Here is an 18463-nt window from a genome sequence, read left to right as displayed (position 1 = left end):
ATAGTGAAAGATGGACAGGATTTGCTGAGATAATTAAAAACTAGAATACAAAAAAGGGAGGTGCGAGGAGGTCGATGAAACAAGTTAATGAAAGATAAAGATTTGGGAATATTGGATTTGTTTTTAAATTTTTTGTTTGCTTTTGTTTTTGGTTTTGATGTATTGTGTGTTTTGTTCTCTGTTTTCTTTTTATTGAGGTGTACTGTTTAATGCCTTTTTGTTTTTCTTTTTTCTTTTTCTTTTTTTCTCTGTAATTTTAAATTCTCAATAAATATCATTTAAAAAAAGAAAAGAAAATAATTATATTAAATTGTGGAAAGAGGTTGAGAAAGAATTGGAGATATGGGAGAGAATGAAACCCTCCCTGTTAGGTAGAATTTCAGCCATTAAAATATACTCTACGGGATGTTGTTTTTATTCCAATCAATCCCAATTGTAAATAATTTAAACTGCTTCAAAGAATGAAAAGCCCCCACAATATCTCTAAATTCATCCGGCAGGGGGGAAAGCCAAGAATTAAACATAAAATTATGATAGATACAAAAGAAAGAGGAGGCTTTGCCTTGCCAGATCTGCAATTGCATTATGAGGCAGATTGTTTGTGTTGGTTAAAAGAATGGATTGTATCGAACAAATTTGGCTGGCATTCATGCCTTTGGTATGGAAAGGCTAAAATCTATAATAGTTTTATGAACCACATTCTTAGGAAGAATCTGTATAGAGTCTGGGAAAAATATAAAAACCTGCTGGAAAGAAAAACACTTTTATGGCTTTCTCCCACTGAAGCAATTACAATTAAGAGAGTTAATATGGATAGACAATGGGCGACTTACAGAATAAGGATACACTTCTGTCTAAAATGTATAATTTTTTATTAGACTGGGAAACAAAAGACGAGCTAGTTAAAGCTTTAATGACAACACTGGCAATAGATATAGGGCATAATATAGATCTTAACCTCTGAGAGAAACTTTGGAAAAACAACCTGAAATTTACTACATGTTATTCATTGAAAGAGAATTATTTGAAAATGATTCATAGATGGTACTTAACTCCAAATTGGTTGGCTAAGATTTCTAAAACACAATCAGATATGACTTGGAAGTGTAAAAAAGCAGAGGGAACCTGAGTAGACATGGTTAGGATTGTGCTGTTGGCTTGCTATTTTAGGCACACCACTTGCGAGTAACACCTTAGAGATCAACTAAGTTTGTTCTTAGTTGGCCTCTAAGGTGCTACTGGACAATTTTTTCACTTGGGAGTAAGCCCCTCTAAACTAAATGGGGTCCTAATGCCAAGTAAGCATGAATAGGATTGGGTTTTATATGTGTTAGTACAGCTGGTCAGCAATGTAGTTGTTTTTATTGACATAAGTCATGCAGCTATGTATTTTAGTAGCAAAAGAAACTGTAAACGTGCACTGACCCTATTTGGAGTATCTATGTACAATGCATGAAAAATTCCTTGTCACACTTCAAATACCAGGTATAGACAATGTTTGTTACAGTTAAATACTGTAATGCAGTTCCTATGATAAGTATAATTGGCCAGCATACTGTAGAAACATTTTTTTAAAGAAGCTGTTACAGAGAAATAGAAGTTTTATAAAAACAATGAGAACAGATAAACTCTAATGTTCAAAGATTGGTGAGCTTAAAGCACTCTCTAGGATCAGTGTAAGAGGATAAGAGTGATAACCCTGGGCACTGCAAGGATAGATGAATATTAGTTACATTCAAGTACTAATTGAGTGGGCCTGAATGGTGCTTAAATCATCGATATCCAGGTGCTTAGCATTGCTTAGGATAAAGCAATTAGAACTTAGAGGAAGAGGTGATAAGATTTAACAAGGCAACCATTTGATGTTTGTCAGTGAATCATTATTTTTATTTAATGGTAAACTAAAATATATTGTCCAGGATTAGAAACAAGTTTGATGTCCTTATTACTGTACATAGTGACTTTTTGGACTAACTACACAATAGTATTGAATGGACTATTAGGGGGGAAAAGTGACAACTGTGTTAAATTTTAATGTTAGCCACTCATATTAAATGTATGGATTTCCCTACCAGTAGTGTGTATCTATTTCTGATATGGGCTAACAACTAGATATATAGTATATTGGGAGAAATTATTATGATCTTTTGGTCTTCACATAGAATCATAGCATGAATCCAAGCATGTGTCTTGCCCTTATATCAAATGAATGGGCAACTTAAAAATTAACTGATCAATGATTGAACGGAGTAGAGATGAATGGACCATTCCTACTTGCAGCACAATTAACCAAGATGTATTTATGCAAAGTTAAAGATTTCCTATTCTCCAAATGTTTTTAAATGAAATATAAGATCAGCTAGAAAGGCCTGGGAACATTAACTATGAGAAGAATCACTGTTGATACAAAAAACTGCAGTATATCTGCATGGTACCAGGAAAGAAGAACCTATGACCCCACCCCAATGCTGCTGAACCCCTATTTCAATCAAACAGATAGCTAACAGGAGTTGTCCAATAACATTAAGAGGACCACAGATTCCCTACAATGATATAGAGAATCACTGCAATTATTTTACATACATTGAAGCTTTAATCTCATCATCACTTCTTGCATTTCCTGCATTTCCTGCATTTCATTTCCCTCTGATATCACGGGTATATCATTCTCTGTATGTTTATCCATATGTTAGTGTGTGTGTGTACATAAACACACACATATATACCTGCCAACTCAGAATGGCATTCTATGTGTTTGATGAAGAAGAAAGCTGGTCCATGAAAGCTTATGCCATTTTTAAGTCTTTAATGTGCCACAAACCTAATTTGTGAATGTGATACCATATACAGTGGTGCCTCAGTTTTTGAACATAATCCGTTATGGAAGACTGTTCAAGTTCTGAAACGTTCGAAAACTGAAGTGCAAAGGTTGGTCTGCAAATTATATAGAGAAAATTGGAAAAAAACTCAGTGGAAGCCGTTCAACTTCCGAGGTGTATTTGAAAACAGAAGTATTTACTTCTGGGTTTTTGGCGTTCAAAAACTGAAGCCCTTGATTTCCGAGATGTTCAAAAACCAAGGTACCACTGTATTTGTGACTATGATGTCAGAGAGAGACAATAACATGAAACAACAGCATTCTAATAGACTAAAAGCAAGTACCGGTAAATAGTTATAACAGGTGCTAAATTTATTTAAGCAGGGACGTGGGTGTTGAAGGACTTGCATGAGTAAAGGGATGTATGAAGAAAGGAAAGGTAAACCAAGAACTAAAGAGTACCAGGGTCTAACAACATAATCCTGTGCATGTTAACTAAGAACTAAATCCCACCATATTCAAGGTGGAATGAAAAATGAATTAGTCAAATGCATTTCTACTGCAACAATGTATAAAATATGTTAGTAGGATTTAGGTTCAATTATCTTACCCAGTTTTGTTCTCATAGACATTTTCACCAATTGCAGTAGAAGAACAGGGAGCATCCTGCTTTGACCTAAGAACACTCAATTGTCTGGCATTCTGAGCTCTTGTTAGGACACCTGGCTTTAATAAGTGCACTGGAATGTGTGAAAAATTCTTGCATCCCTATAATTTACTTGAATGGGATTAGAATTTCATTTGCTTCCAATTCATATGGATCTGTTTTTGTAGGTATATAGGTCCAGCCACACTGTTCCAGCTAACATGAAAGCTACATCTTATAATGTAATCACCGCTGCACACAGTTTTACTTTACTGTTTTCATTCCTCTCTCTCTCTGTGTGTGTGTGTGTGTGTGCAGGTCTCAATCCCTTGATATTGTTATCTATGGTCTGGCTTGTTGCACTGAATTTTCTTGGTCACTTCAAGCAGACTTTTCAAATAATTTTATGTTCAACTAGGTTTCACCCAGAGTAGACCCACTGAAATTAATGAACTCTGCCTTGGTCATTAATTGCAGTAGGTCTACTCTGAGTAAATTTTATTTGACTACCACCCAATATCTTTAATTTAATTTAATTTATTTTTAATGTATTTTTATTAAAGGTTTTCTTGATTTACAGAAGTATGTGTAATGTCTCTCTCTCGTATTTTTTCCATATAACATTTTTACAAATCAGTTTCATTTGTTGAGACATAAGAAAAGGGGGAGAGGGGTGGAGGGGGGGTAAGATGGGTGGGGGTGGGGTCGGGTGGCAGTGTTTCTATTTTACTAAATATATGTAGGGTTTGGTGTCAGTGTTGCTTGTACAGGTTCTCTGTTGTTCACTTGTGTTCCTTTGATGGTGAGAGAGGTTGGGGTTGGCCTAGGGTGTGGTTGTTCATTTGTGATGATCTTTGTTTCCATGTGTGAGTGGGGTGTGTGTGTGTTTTGGGTCAGGTTAGCCATATTGATTTGTATGCTGTTGATGGATTATTGTCATTGCCTTGTTGGGCTGTGTATGTGATAAAGGGGAGCCATACCAGGGTAAAGGGGTCTTCTTCTGTTTGTCCCCGTGTCTGTTTCAGTTTATTGGTTAATTTTTCTAGTAAGGCTGTTTCCCATACTATTTGGTACCATTGGTCCATGCTTACTCCTGACAGGTCTCTCCAGTGTCTGGTTATGGTGTTTCTGGCTGCTGAAAGTAGGTGGGTTATGAGTTCTTTGTTGTGTAAATGAGCATTATTGTCTTGGAAGATGTTTAGTAGGGCTAATTCTGGGGTGATTTCTAATACTTGCTTAGTTATTTTACATATTTCTCGTATGGCTGTTGTCCAGAATAGTTGGATTTGGGGACACTCCCACCACATGTGGAGGTATGTGCCTGTGGAGGTGCACCCTCTCCAGCATTTTGGTGAGGTTCCTGGGCATATTAGCACTAGTTTTCTTGGTGTTAGGTACCACCTGACCCAATATCTTTTATGAATTTTACATTTTGCATCTCAGTTCAACCAACTTTCAAAGGACGTCAGAAAGCAGTGAGACATGATTTCAAATTTTGGTGAGACATAATGAATGAATGAATGTTTATGAATGAACATGATTTGGACATATAGTGCAGCAACTGTAAGACTGATTAAAGCAGTAATGCTATATATGTTTATCAAAGAGTAAGTTCCATTGAATTCAGTGGGGTTTGTTCTGAACTGGTATGTTTAGGATTATACTGTAAATGTGCCAAATAATGCAAACACTACACCATAACATTAATATTTTGTTAGGTGGCACAATGTTAAGGAGTCTTGTGGCACATCAAAGAATAACAAATGTATGACTGCATAAGCTTTCTGAGGTTAGAGTCTGCTTCATCTGCTCTGCCTGTTAAGTACCGTATTTTTCGCTCTATAACACGCAGATTTTTTCTCCTAAAAAGGAAGGGGAAATGTCTGTGCGTGTTATGCAGCGAATGTGTGGTCCCTGGAGCCGAAAAATAAGGCAAAAATCAAACCGCGCTTCAGGGAGAAGGGAAGCCTGAAGAGAGGAAGTGGCAGGTTTCCTGCATTCTGCCTCAGGGTCTTACTGCCCGCCCTCTCTGTTTCCTTGCTGTGTTTGCTGAAACGGAACAAAGAGCAGGGGAAGCCCCTCCCCTCCAGGCAAGTAGAGGGGGAAGCAGAGCGTCCGTCCTTCTATCCTCTCCCTGCTCCGGAGGAACAATGTTTGTGAAGGGAAGAGAGATTACAGGTTCGGCTTAAAATTCTGATTTGACTTCCTGCTTTTTGTTTTTGGAGACACACAGCATTCAAATATGCTTTCTTCCATTTAAAGAGGGAGAGAGAGAGAGAGAGAGCACACGCTGGCTGGCTTGTGTGGGTGGGTGGGGGGAAACTTTTGCCTTCCTTTCCTCACGTTATAGCCCTCTCCTGCATTCTTAGCCTTCTGTGTTTTTCCTTCCCTCCCCACTTAAAATGTGGTTACAAAGCATGGATCCACATGGATCCTCAGGATCTTTGCATTGGGTCAGCCAAAATTCACCATCAGAGCACATAGCATGTCCATGACTACAGCCTGTCCCCCCCCCCAAAAAAAATCACGCACCCACTGTTGCCTGGGGCTGCAATGGTGCAAAAACGTGGTTAAAAAGTATGGGTCCACATGGATCCTCAGGATCTTTGCATTGGGTCAGCCAAAATTCACCATCAGAGCACATAGCATGTCCATGGCTACAGCCTGCCCCCCCCCCAAAAAAAAAATCACGCACCCACTGTTGCCTGGGGCTGCAATGGTGCAAAAACGTGGTTACAAAGCATGGATCCACAGGGATTCTCAGGATTTTTGCATTGGGTCACCCCAAATTCACCATCAGATCACATGTCTGTGGCCACAGCATGAAGCACAAAAATGATACGTCCACTGTTTCATTCAGAATATTTTTTCCCTTGTTTTCCTCCTCTAAAAACGATGTGCGTGTTATGGTCAGGTGCGTGTTATAGAGCGAAAAATACGGTACCCATTGCTGTTTTGAAGCACCTATAGAACAGAGCTTATTTATGTTAATGAAAACATCTTTTCTAATTCTTCCAATCTTTATGTAAATAACTAATTGCATGTGAAGAACATGCTCAAAGATAATTTTGTCTATTTCATCATATATCTATCTGATCATAACTATGAAGAGGAAAGATTAAGAAGATTACACATTTAAATTCAGGTGTCATGTATCATGGTTTGAGTATGCGGTAGGGAAAACCCACAGGAACAGGTAGCAGGAATTTTAACATATTTTGAAACATTTTACAAGGTTAAAAAACCAACTCTTGTAAAGGTTTGCAACTGGGATCAGCACAGAGGGTGGGACTACAAGAAGATCCTGACTGAATCTCTCTCGCTGCATCAAACACAGATGTGAAGTGCTGCTCACAGCAAAACAAGGATATGTTAAAAGTGGGTTAATAAGATATGAAGCATATCAGCATTGAGCATATATTAAAGAACTTTTGAGGAGTACTTTTCACTAATGAAAGATTAATATAATCTGTTATTTTGCTTTCACTTCCACTACTCCATTAAGAGCCATTAGGAACATATATTTTCTGGGCAATAAAGATAGGATGGAGGGGCTACTTAGTATGTTGAAGAACGAAACATCTCCTATCTCTTTAGTTTGCGTTTATTCAGAGAGATTAGCCACATCAGGTGAAAGTGTGCCTCATTCCTAACCGGTACTTCATTGATTATGTAGCTGCATTAATGATTTGAAGATTTGGTAACTTGAGTGGTCCAGTTCATACGGTGAGCTATCTACACCTAACCAATAAGTAGTGAGAGTTGGCCTGCACACATGGCAGTAGCTACATCTACTACCTAATCTAAATATTATTTCACTTCCAGATGGCCAAAATGCTGATGCAGTAACTATGGGCAAATTTTGTCTTAAAGCAGAGCAAGTTATGTACTCTGCCCTTATTCCTGACATCAAAAACACCAACATATGTATACTGTTGCACTTGCAGAAACGCAGAATTGACTGGACGTAGGGAGCACAGAGCTTTGACAGAGCCAGTCAGGTACTCTATGAGGAAAGGCTGAAAAGCCCATAGGATAATTCTGGCAGGTCACCAATTCTCAGCAATAGCAAATCAGTGTTATGAAGGGCTTAAGAGAAGTTGTTGAGTGCTATGACATGCTTTACCAAGAAGGCCCTCATACTCTGCTAACCAGAAGGGTGGGAGTGGGGAGTAGTGCTGAAACCATGTACCTCAAAAAAATCTACTGGGTCTCAATTTCTGGGCTGGAGGTAAGGGCTGTAACAAAAACCTAACCTAAGTGAGGAATCTAAACCTTCAGTAAGCATTTGGACAAGGGGGGAAAAATCTGAGAAGTTTCAGATACTGAACAGGATTTGGGCTTTTATTTGTCTTCTAGAGTTCTAACCCTTCACCCCATCAAACCAGGATATGAACTGCGGAGACTAAATATAAACCATGAAGTAGGATTCCTGCTCAGGCATTTCTGAAAAACATGGGCGACGGCAGTGGCACTTATCTGTTGGCAGCAGGGCACCCACGTAGGCATCGCCTGAGGGGTTTCCACCACCTATGGTGACTGCTTCACCCCAACCTCATGGGTGGGCTGGGCCTCATAGTTTATTTAACTTCCTATAAACAGGTGCATTATTCATAGAAAGGTGCCTACTTGTAATATTACTCCCCAAAAACAAAAATGAAAACTACAAAAATCCATGCTAAAGAGCTTTTTTTTTATTTTTGTTAGGATGAATGAGAAGAATGCTGCATGGGAAAGGTGCTGTTCCTATGCATAGTACTGGCAGTAGGCAGTGTGGATCTTGAACCTATTATTGTAGAACACTTTTAGTATTTATTCAGAAGTCACAAAATATGTATGGTAAGGAATAAAGGCTGTATTAGCAGATTTTAAAACGACTCTTATCAAAATTTAACTAACTCTGAAGTAAATTACAAGACAGGAAAAAAATCTGTTTGCATTTTTGCCCCTGCATACGTAAACCATGCCTATCAACATGCAGGTTTATGCTAATTTAAATAAATACCTTTGAACTCAGTGCCTTAGTCTGTAACCCCAGTCTACAAATATTTCCCAGCAGATCAAAACCAGGATTTGAACCCAGAGTCATTAACTGTCTTAATAGCCCAGTCTTTGCCATGATTATCTCACTATTTCAATGGGACTTGGTTTTAAGGATCACAGGCTAAACTAGATAAATTCAAGGAAACAATGTATTTTAGTGTACAGGCCCTCATTTTCACATGACTGGACCTTTGCCTTAGTTGCTAAATATTATCTCCTGACTTGCTTTTATGAAACAAACTATTTCACACTGTGGTGAAAGTTCATGGAAAATCTATTAAGTTGTAAAGATACCCAACTCATACTATTTGATAACGCAGCGAGTTAATAAAGGTGGACTTGAGTTCAAATGCTCTGCCCTTGGCTAGTTTGTGGTGTACTTCAATTATATATTTTTTATTACTGTATTTAAATAATTTCCTGACTATCTAAAAGTGCTAAAAACAAACACTACATTGTTACTTAAATGGTGTTATTTAAAGGTGTATATGTAAGTTATTGCTTTCACATTCCATTTTACTTTTCTTAGAAAATGTTCTAATATACAGCCACAGAACTAACAGAAATGGATCTACCTGCAAATGTTTTGGCAACCAACACACCCTTTCCTTTTGTCACAAAAGCAGCAACAATTTATCCTCTTCCTTTTTACTTACTGTTTGAACTTTGAGGAAACCCTGTTAAGGAAGATGGACCATTCATTCCAGGCAGAAGAACTGGAGGAAGGCCAGGGAGTCCTGGGTAAGCTGCTGGCAAACTGATTCCATGAAGTGAGCTGCTTTCCATCATGCCTGACTGCTGTACTGTTAAGCCTAGAACATCTGTAGCCTTCTTTATACGGTCCAATTCTTGCTGTGCCATCAGCTGTCTAACAGTTGTAGGAGCTAAGTAGTCTTTTTCCCGGTCCAGTTGACTTCCCACAGCTTCTCGCACTTTTGAAATATGTTGTTTGGAAAAGATATGGTCTCTTACGGACAAACGTGCAGAATACTTCACCCCACATAGGGAACACTCTGGTCTTGAGCCATCAGTTGCATTCTGATTGATCATGAATGGCTTCCCTATGTTAATTTTGAACTTCTTCTCTTTTGCTCGAGCATTTTGAAACCAAACCTGAACCACACGTTTTGGCAGGCCAATCTCGTTCCCTAGCATTTCGCATTCTTGCATGGTTGGAGTCCGATAGTCGCTAAAGCAAGCCTTCAAGACCTTAAGCTGCAGATTACTCATTTGCGTCCGAAATCGTTTGTGACCTGGCCGGTCACTGTTTTTCGATTTAAAAGGGTTGCTTGCTCCAAAGGGATTAGGTGAACTTGGATCAGCTATGCTCGATGTTTCACTGCGATCAGCATTATCATCAGGATCATCAGTAATGTAAACACTTTGGTCAAGTTCACTATCTTTGTCACTGTAATGCATTGACGGGCTAGTCAGGGAGAATAGAAATTTGTCATCGCTGTTCTCCATATTAGGCATGTTTGTGTTTTTTGGCAAACTGTCATTCAGAACATTTTTTGGCTCTTTAGGAGAGGATGTGGATTTCACATCTCCTGAACTACCGGTCATACTTTCCATTTCATTGTTTCCTTCATCTCCTGTTGTGGCATCGCTGATTGCTGTGTTAATTGATGAAGTCTCATCAAAGTCAGTTTTATTCTGGTCATACCCACCATCAGCAGGAGCTGTGTTCAGATTCTCTATGTCTTCGTTGCATTCTGCTTTGAAGGAAGAAGGGCTTAAAAGATTCTTCGGTGACATTTCTGCAGTTTTACTAACTGGAGTTGAGACAGTAGAAGCTAATTCATTTTCACTCGATAAATCAATCTTTGTTAATGATAACGATGGATAATCAAAAAACATGTATTTGTGTGGGCTCTCTCCTCCATCTTCATTGGCTATCAAAGGACTTGGTGGCAAACTATAACCTGCTTGTTTTCCTTCATTCCAGTGCCGAGAGCGAATATGACTTTCTAAAGCAGACTTTGCTTTAAACAGTGCTCGGCAAAAAGGACATCTTTTATGAGACTGAGCTGGACCTACTGCACGGAACTGTCCTTTTCTTTCTCGAGCTCTTGTATTCTGAAACCAGACTTGTACAACTCTCTTTTTTAGTCCTACTTCACGTGCGATGTGATCTAGCATTTTTCTGGTAGGATTGGAATCTAAAAGGTATTTTTCGTAGAGTATTTCCAGTTGCTCTGGAGTAATTGTAGTTCTCAATCGCTTATCCCGGTGCTGGTCCTCACCACTGTTTCCCCCCTCTTTTTCACTACAGTTGTTATCTTCCTTATCATCCAGTTTTCGTTTAAGTGAGCCAGGAATTGAAGCAGCGTGGTGAGCCGTATGAGCTGAGCTCACTTGGGGTGCCACCTGAGCTAAAGAACTGCTCAGCAATTGTCCAGTCATCAGAGGGCTATTTGGATCAAATATCATATAGGGCATATCCATAGGCCTTTCTAAAAACTGGGAATGAAGGAACTGGTTTTGGGCTGCTAAGAAATGCATGTGCTGGTGCTCTTGCCAAAGTTCTAGAGTGGGAAAGGCAACTGTACACTGGTCACATGGGTACTGTAGTAACTGAGGAGGTAGACTGTTCTGAAGAGGCGTCATTTGGATTGCTAAAGGGCTGGAGGGAACAGGGGTCGTCTGTGATGCAGAAGGTGGTCTGCCTCCTATTTGGGATTGTTTCTGTTGCTGTGTTTGAGAAGCTGAGGGCTGCGGATCAGAGGAGGTGGTTGGTGCAGGCTGCACTGACTTGTTGCCTTGGGAGGAAGCCTCCGCTTGCTTAGGTATGGTATCATTTTGCTTTGGCTTTTCTGTTGACTCAGGTTTAGGAGAGGTTTTTCCAGGTTCAGGTTTGGGTGATGGCAGCAAAGGAGTACTGGAACCAGATCCAGAGCTTACTGTTGTTAAAGCCATATTTTTTGATGACTCAGATGGGCCAGAAACTGTGCAATTCTTGTAAAGCATTTGATCTGTAGCATCCATTGAATCTTCTGTTTGGCTTTCATCTTGTGCATCATCATCTTCGTCTTTATAACACAGCTTTTTCTGATGTGTAATTAAGTCAAAGATCCTAGGGAAAACTACGCTACATTTTTTACATTGATATTGCATGTTGCTAGTCCTAATGTACCTCTCATTGGTGAGCTCCCTCTTCTCAGTATCTTTAGTTTCAGCTTGATTTTCATAACTTTTACGAGCCTTCTGTCGTGCATTTTGGAACCATACAACGATAACTCGAGTAGGTAGGTTAAGTACAGTTGAAAGTTGTTCAATTTCATCATCTTTTGGATAAGCATTTGTGTCAAAAAAATCCTGCAAGACTCTGAGCTGGTAGTCAGTAAATCTAGTTCTAGATGATCGCTTGCTGAACGCTGAATCAGATTTGTAATGCTCTAAAGAAGTTGGCTGTGGTTCAATTCTTATATCTTCCAAAACTGTTATTGGAGGATTGCTAAAATTATATGGGGAATCCTTGTTTCTTTGTCGCTCCTTAAATAGGGTATTTCGAAACCAGTGTTTGATAACCTTTTGGGAAAGGCCAGATTTCTCAGCCATTTCTTGAATCTGTTCTTCACTCGGTGAATTATTAATATCAAAATATGCCCTCAAGATTTTTAATTGGTCATCAGTAATTCTTGTACGTGGCCGCTTGAACTGAGAATGCCGTAGGAAATTTGGATCTAATCCTAGCTGTTGCTGACAAAGCTGAGTAAGATCTGCAGACAGCGCATCCATTGGTGGTAGCTGGAGGGCAAGTTGAGGAGGCAATCCTGGGTGTTGCACTGGCTGCATCATAATTGGAGGGAAAAGTGGAAGATCTAATGAAACTGGCAGCTGCACTGGCGGTGGTGCAGAAGGTGGTGGTGGAGGAGGAGGTGGCGGTGGGGGTGGCGGTGGAGGCGGCGGTGTTGGTGGTGGAGCCTGCAAAGGAGTAGGAGTAATGCTTTGAATCTTTCCAGAACTGGATGAAGAAGGTTGTGAAGAAGGCGGAGGTGGAGGCGGAGGTGGTGGTGGAGGAGGTGGTGGTTCTGGGGAAGATGGTGAAATAGGATAAAGCTTGTCATAAGCCTCCCTGTATTGACGGGCAAACTTTTCTAATGCACCGTATGGAAAGAACTGTCCATGAACATGTTCTTGGTGGCTCTTTAATATAAGAATGTTGGAAAACAATTTACTGCATGCTGCACATTCCAATTTGTCAGTATTTTCGCAATCACCAGCTTTATTTTTTTTCTGTACTTTCTGTCTGTTCTCATTATATTGAATAACCAGCTCAAAGCCGAAGTTTTCCAGCAATGCCTTGGCCGCATTTCCTCTTGCCCCAGAAGCAATTCTAGGTGGTGGGATGGTTGGTTCAGAGGACTTCTGCTTCTTCATATCTTTGTTTTCTTTCAGTCCTTCACTATCACTTGTGAATTCTTGCTTTGGTTTTTCTTGTTTCTCTGAAATCTCTTCTGATTCCTTGTATGGTGGTGTATCCTTCATCATCTGGCACTCAGCACTTACTGCACTGTTCTGCTCGGTTTTCACTAACTTACTAGTCTGCTGCTGCTTTTGTGACTGGATTGGAGGTGGCGTCGCTTGATACTGTTGTGCTTGCTGCTGTAGGATCTGTAGCTGCGTCTGACCGACGTGGTGCTGAGTTTGCATCTGCTGCTTCAGGTCTTCTAGCAGCGAGCCGGCCATGCCCGCCATGCCAGGCATACCAAATGCAGCAGAACCAGGCAAACCCAGATCAGGACTCAAACTGAACTCTGTCCCAGGAATATAGAATGGAAAAAGAAACTGTGGCTGCTGAAACTGCAATAGCGCCTCTGGTGTCATAGGAAAATGTGGCAAAAATGCTGGATTTAGGAACTGGGGTTGAAAGAAAGCTGCTTGCTGTTGCAATTCATGCTGGAGTTGCATCTGCAGTTGTGCTGGTGACTGGGGAGGATGATGTGTAGGCTGAGCAGAAACTAATTCAGAAACTTGCTTTTTATTTAATTCTTTGGCATCTATGTGGGTTTCCTTGCTGTTAACTGCTGGTAATATTGTAGGATCTACCATCCCCTGGCTGGGGCTATTAACATTTCCTGTTATGCTGTTTCCACTCATTGCATTACTACTTGGTTCTAATTTTGCAGCCCTTGCCTTAGTTTGATGAAGCACAGATCTCATATGAATTTCCAGTGTAGAACTTTGGCTATAAGAAACATTGCAAATGCTGCATTTGTAGGGTTTGTTGTCAGTGCTGCTGTTAGCTTCTTGAGGGACTGGACTGGATGCTTCCTGCAACACCTTTTTGAGTTTATGCAAATGAGACACTGAGTTATAATGAACCAAAAGAATGTTCTTTTGAGTGAAAGATTCTTTGCACACTGTACATTTATATGGGCGAGAAGGATCTAGAAATTTTTCCATAGTAAAATTTGGCCCTTTTCTAAAAGGTAAGGTCCGCTTTGGTTCTGAGCCCATTTCATCTGGAATGGAGCTACTATCACTTCCTACAGGACTTGCTTTACCTTCCTGGTCCATCTCGTATTCTCTTTCTATATCCTGTTCTAGTGCATGTTCATCTTGTGCCATACTTTCGTTCTCTGCCCAGAGTTCACCATTTACAGGTAAAGATGCACACAACTGCTGAATTTCAGCTTCACTGAGTTCTGGGTGGCCTGCTTCCAAATGTTTTTTTAAAGCCTGGAATGTACGGAAGCTACGTTGGCAAAGGCTACACATAGTAGCAGCCCGAATAGCATGGTACTGGGAATGTATTTGAAGCTTCTGCATAGTCTTAAAAGCCAAGCTACAATGGTTACAACGATATTTATAGACATGGCGATCAGAAACAGAAAGCTGCTGCCTCTTCTGCTGCTCATTCAACTGATCAGGCAGTGATTCGACGATCTTTATATCTTTACTGCTGTTTTTGTTCCAATCTGGCATTTCAGTAGATTCTTTGAGTGGCTTCTGTTCTTCTGTTTTAATTTCCATTCCAGTTTTTGATTCTTCAAGCCCAGAGGTGTTCTTCTCATCTGGAGGACTTTCACCTGGTTAAAAAAAAAAGGAAAGAAATTATATAGCTCCATAGCATTTGAATACATAATACATATTAAAAGAAAGAACTTCCAGAGGAGGAGCCAGTATGCTGCAGCAATAATAACAAAGAGCCTTGTGGCACTGTAAAGGATGTCTAATTTATTATGGCATAAGGTTTCATGGCCCAGTGTTGACTTCAGCACAGGCTTGTGATCCATGAAAGTACCATAAGACTCTTTGGTATCAAATGAAGGGGTGGGCTCTCATTTCTCTGTCCCAGCTTCTGCCAACCTAGCAGTTCAAAAGCAAACCAGTGCAGCTAGATAAACAGGTCCCACTGTGATGAGAAGATAAACAGCATTTCCATGTGCTTTGGCACTCATCACAGTCCTATGTGAGCCAGTAGTAATTTAGTCATGCTGGCCACAGGACCCTGAAAGTTGTCTGTGGACAAACGCTGGCTCCCTCCAGGGTCCTTTACCTTTTTCCTTTACCATACAGTAGGTAGCTGTATGGACTAGGGGCATAGATTGGTTGGACTGAATGCAGCCTACAAGTCTTAAAATATGTAACCCAACCTAGATGTTGTATCTGTTCAAAGAAACATATATACATATACTGTATGCTATAAAAGTGCATGAAACACTGCTGAATAAAATCAGGCCTTATTTTTCTTTGGTTAATATAGCAAGCACACCCCAAAAGGAGAGGAGGTTTATCAACAAAAGACTGCAATGCTCGCCCTCTGTAGGCTTGGCTTTTTCTTGCAATACCTGAATATTTCCCAGATCCTTCAGCTGTCAGACTTGCAGAGGCATCACAGTCAGATTTCTCTGAAGCAGCTGCTGGCAGTAGCATACTATTAGGCATCATCACATCTGGTACAGGAACCTTTAAAAACAACAACACACATACACACAACTCAGGGAAGATTTTAATGTGTGACATTTTAATGTATTTTTAATCTTTGTTGGAAGCTGCCCAGAGTGGCTGGGGAGACCCAGTCAGATGGACAGGGTACTAATCATCATCATCATCATCAGGCATGATACTGTGCTCACCAAGAGAATTGCACTGTTTATCACATATGGCCAACTGAAACAACTAACTGTTTGATTAATCTTGGAATTAAGCTCACAGGTGTAGCAGTGAAAATGGTGTGGATGCAGGATTACTAACCAAAATGTCCCTAGCAAGACAGGTAAGGAGAGCTATTGAAAGGCTCACTTTCTGTTACACGTCAAAAGCGCACTTTAAGCAGCTGCTGAGAAAAGGCAAAACAAAATAACTACTTCTGAGAGTACTAGTACAATCCAGTTTGTGCCAATTGGTATAATGGTCAAATCTTGAAATTGGGAGGGACTCTTTTTTTCCAAATCTGGTGGCAACTTCTACTGATTTTGCTTAGGCATATATACCTCTGATATGGGGTTCCTGCTTTGCATTTAGGACCTTAAATCACAACTGATTCTCTTCCAGCACATGCCAGACCTAGAATTCTAAAGATGCTTTCACATAATACTTCACAACACATTAGAGCTTTTGTGATATCTGAGTCAGGTTTGATCATAATTAAGAAAGGAAAGAATATGGAAGACAGTGTGATAGTAAATTCTAGGCAACATAAGTTGCTGATACACGTTTTAAATAACACTACATAAAGCAGTAGCCACACAAACGCTTTTAGCCTTTTAACTTTCCTGCCACCATATTACTATAACCTTTTTTTAATTGCCTCATATTTATTACCCTGTTTTTCAATCAAGATACTCTTTTGAAAATTATAGTGAACTATAAGGCTAGGATCCTGTCCTATTACTAATAAAGGTTTCATCTCCCCCATCCTGTAAATATAAAAACATTCTGGTACTTTTATCTGTTTCTTCACAATTTACCACTTCTCATAAAATTGCCAGCAAACAGTAACTTCTTGGGTATTTAGCCCTCAGAACACTGTTTACAGTAAATTAAGACTAAAAGTTCCCCTGTGGGGAAAGATAGTAGTAGAACCAGTTTAGGATGTGCATGGAGGCACTGAGGTGAGTGCCTTGATCTTGAAAGGTTGTTTTTAATGAGTGCTTCAGATTCTTGTGTCTTTGAAAATTAGGGTTAAATGAATAGGCCAAAGGGATGTACTAAGTTATTGGCAGGACTACGAAGAAATCTCAGGAGCCCAGGTTCCAAGTCTCTAGCTCTATCTACAATGCCATAATATATTCAGCATCATTTACAGTCCATGTACTTGTCAAATGTGCATCAGCATTTTAGACACTTACTGTCATAAGCAGTTTCTCTACACAGTCAGGAGACACACTGTGCAAATGGGTCAGATGCAGCTGAAGATGCATTTTGTTGCTCAGGACATCTTGGCAGAGGGGACAGCAGATAACAGGCTGCATAGAATGCTGTGACAGGACGTGCATCTGGATACGATTTGGGTCCCTGCTATTGTAGTTACAATAAGGGCACTGGTAAAACTGAAAAACATCCAAGAAAGATTCAGCCCATTAGACAAAGCTTGCTTAACGCCCTGAGCAAATCGTCTGTCACTACAGTATTACTGGCCCTCTTTTCAAGATGGTGCATCTTCTCTGTTGCCTGCCACCTACAGTATCTTCCATCAATTCCTCACTACCTTCAGCCTCTATCAATACCCAGATACACAACTCACATGGGAAGACCACTGCCATAAAAAGGTGCAGGTTTAGAAGGAAGGAGGAGACCTGACTAGTCATGGGGGGTGAATTTTGGCAGCAAAAGAAGAGTTTGGATAACATGTAAGTGAACTCCTTAGCTTATACAGTTTTATAATTTTTATCTCATGACACCTGTTATTTTATAACACAGTATCTATTGAGTGGCCAGTCAGCAATCATCTGGAAAGAAATAAAGCACCTGTGGCTTAAAATATCAGATAATGGTAGCTGGGGTAAGTTTTGGACATGTTCTCTTTGGGATTCTGGATTTTTAATTTTTTTCCTCTGTAGGTCTCCCAAGCTTCCAAACATGCACATATAGTGCTCTGGTAACTAGTTCTGACATAGGGATTTGCTTCTTATGATAAATGTGGGCCCTTTTATCTTTTTGCAACACTGACAAGGAAGATGAACTAGAGGAACAAGGTTTTCCAACTGGTCTGAGTTGGCAGGGCCAACATAGCACCTGATGAATTATCATGACATAGGAATTCACCCCCAAAATATTTATGACATAAGAAAAACAATGCTACAAGGCAGTAAGGATCTAACAATACACTTTACCTGTTCGTGACCAAACTTATTTTCCTCAGAAAGTTTGGACTTTTTGGGTGCGCCATCTTCTTCTTTAGCCGGAAGTAGTGGTTGTTCCCCTGCGGTAGTAATGACTTTTGGTTCCTTCTCTGGTGTGTTTATTCCTGCTTCCAAGACAACATGTAAAAATACATTATAAATAGCTAACAGATTGCTGGGTTTACTGTGACTGCAACCCCTTAGGGTGTCTTACTGCAATTTTAAATATTGCAGGGCTCCTTATTAAAGTTAAACCATTTTTGAAACTGAACAGGTACAAAGGTGACAGCACACTTATCTCTGAAGCAGAGCAGACTCTATAAATACATTAAAAATGTACTCTTCTCTCTTGTTTAGATAACCTTATGTTGCTCTAAACAGTAATCAATAACTAGCTCTCTCTAGTATCTCAGTCTGAAATTTTATACCACATTAAGAGAAACAAGTTTCACCTTCAATTCTTTGTTCTTCATTTAATTTGAAAGCATTTAAATATTATTTCCCCCTTTAAAATATCGAAGGAGCACAATTATTATGTTATTCAAATAAAGCCACCACATTACCAAATTTAGTAACCCCTATGAAAAAAGAAAGGTTATTGAACAGCTAAAAATTAATTGTACACAAAGATCAGTCATTTTGTTGCACTGAATGTTTACCTGA

At 39.7% G+C, this 18463-nt stretch overlaps 1 protein-coding gene across 8 annotated transcripts in view; it reads right to left on the bottom strand.

Moving 5' to 3' along the window:
• The window catches only part of ZFHX4 (zinc finger homeobox 4), a 181766-nt gene that overhangs the window by 6102 nt on the left and 157201 nt on the right, over window positions 1-18463 (bottom strand). For 6 of the 8 annotated variants that reach the window (XM_082233705.1, XM_082233711.1, XM_082233710.1 and 3 more), the window contains 4 exons: window positions 17792-17928; window positions 16808-17008; window positions 15305-15422; window positions 9164-14542 (listed from right to left, as the gene is read on the bottom strand). In XM_082233705.1, coding sequence (XP_082089831.1) covers window positions 9164-14542; window positions 15305-15422; window positions 16808-17008; window positions 17792-17928 — 5835 coding nt within the window. The remainder of the gene's footprint in view (window positions 1-9163; window positions 14543-15304; window positions 15423-16807; window positions 17009-17791; window positions 17929-18463) is intronic. The other 2 variants (XM_082233709.1, XM_082233712.1) reach the window with 1 other exon arrangement.

Source organism: Podarcis vaucheri (assembly GCF_965113315.1).
Source record: "Podarcis vaucheri genome assembly, chromosome: 8".
In the NCBI taxonomy this organism is placed as follows: Eukaryota; Metazoa; Chordata; class Lepidosauria; order Squamata; family Lacertidae; genus Podarcis; species Podarcis vaucheri.
This window is presented reverse-complemented; position numbering and strand designations above follow the sequence as displayed.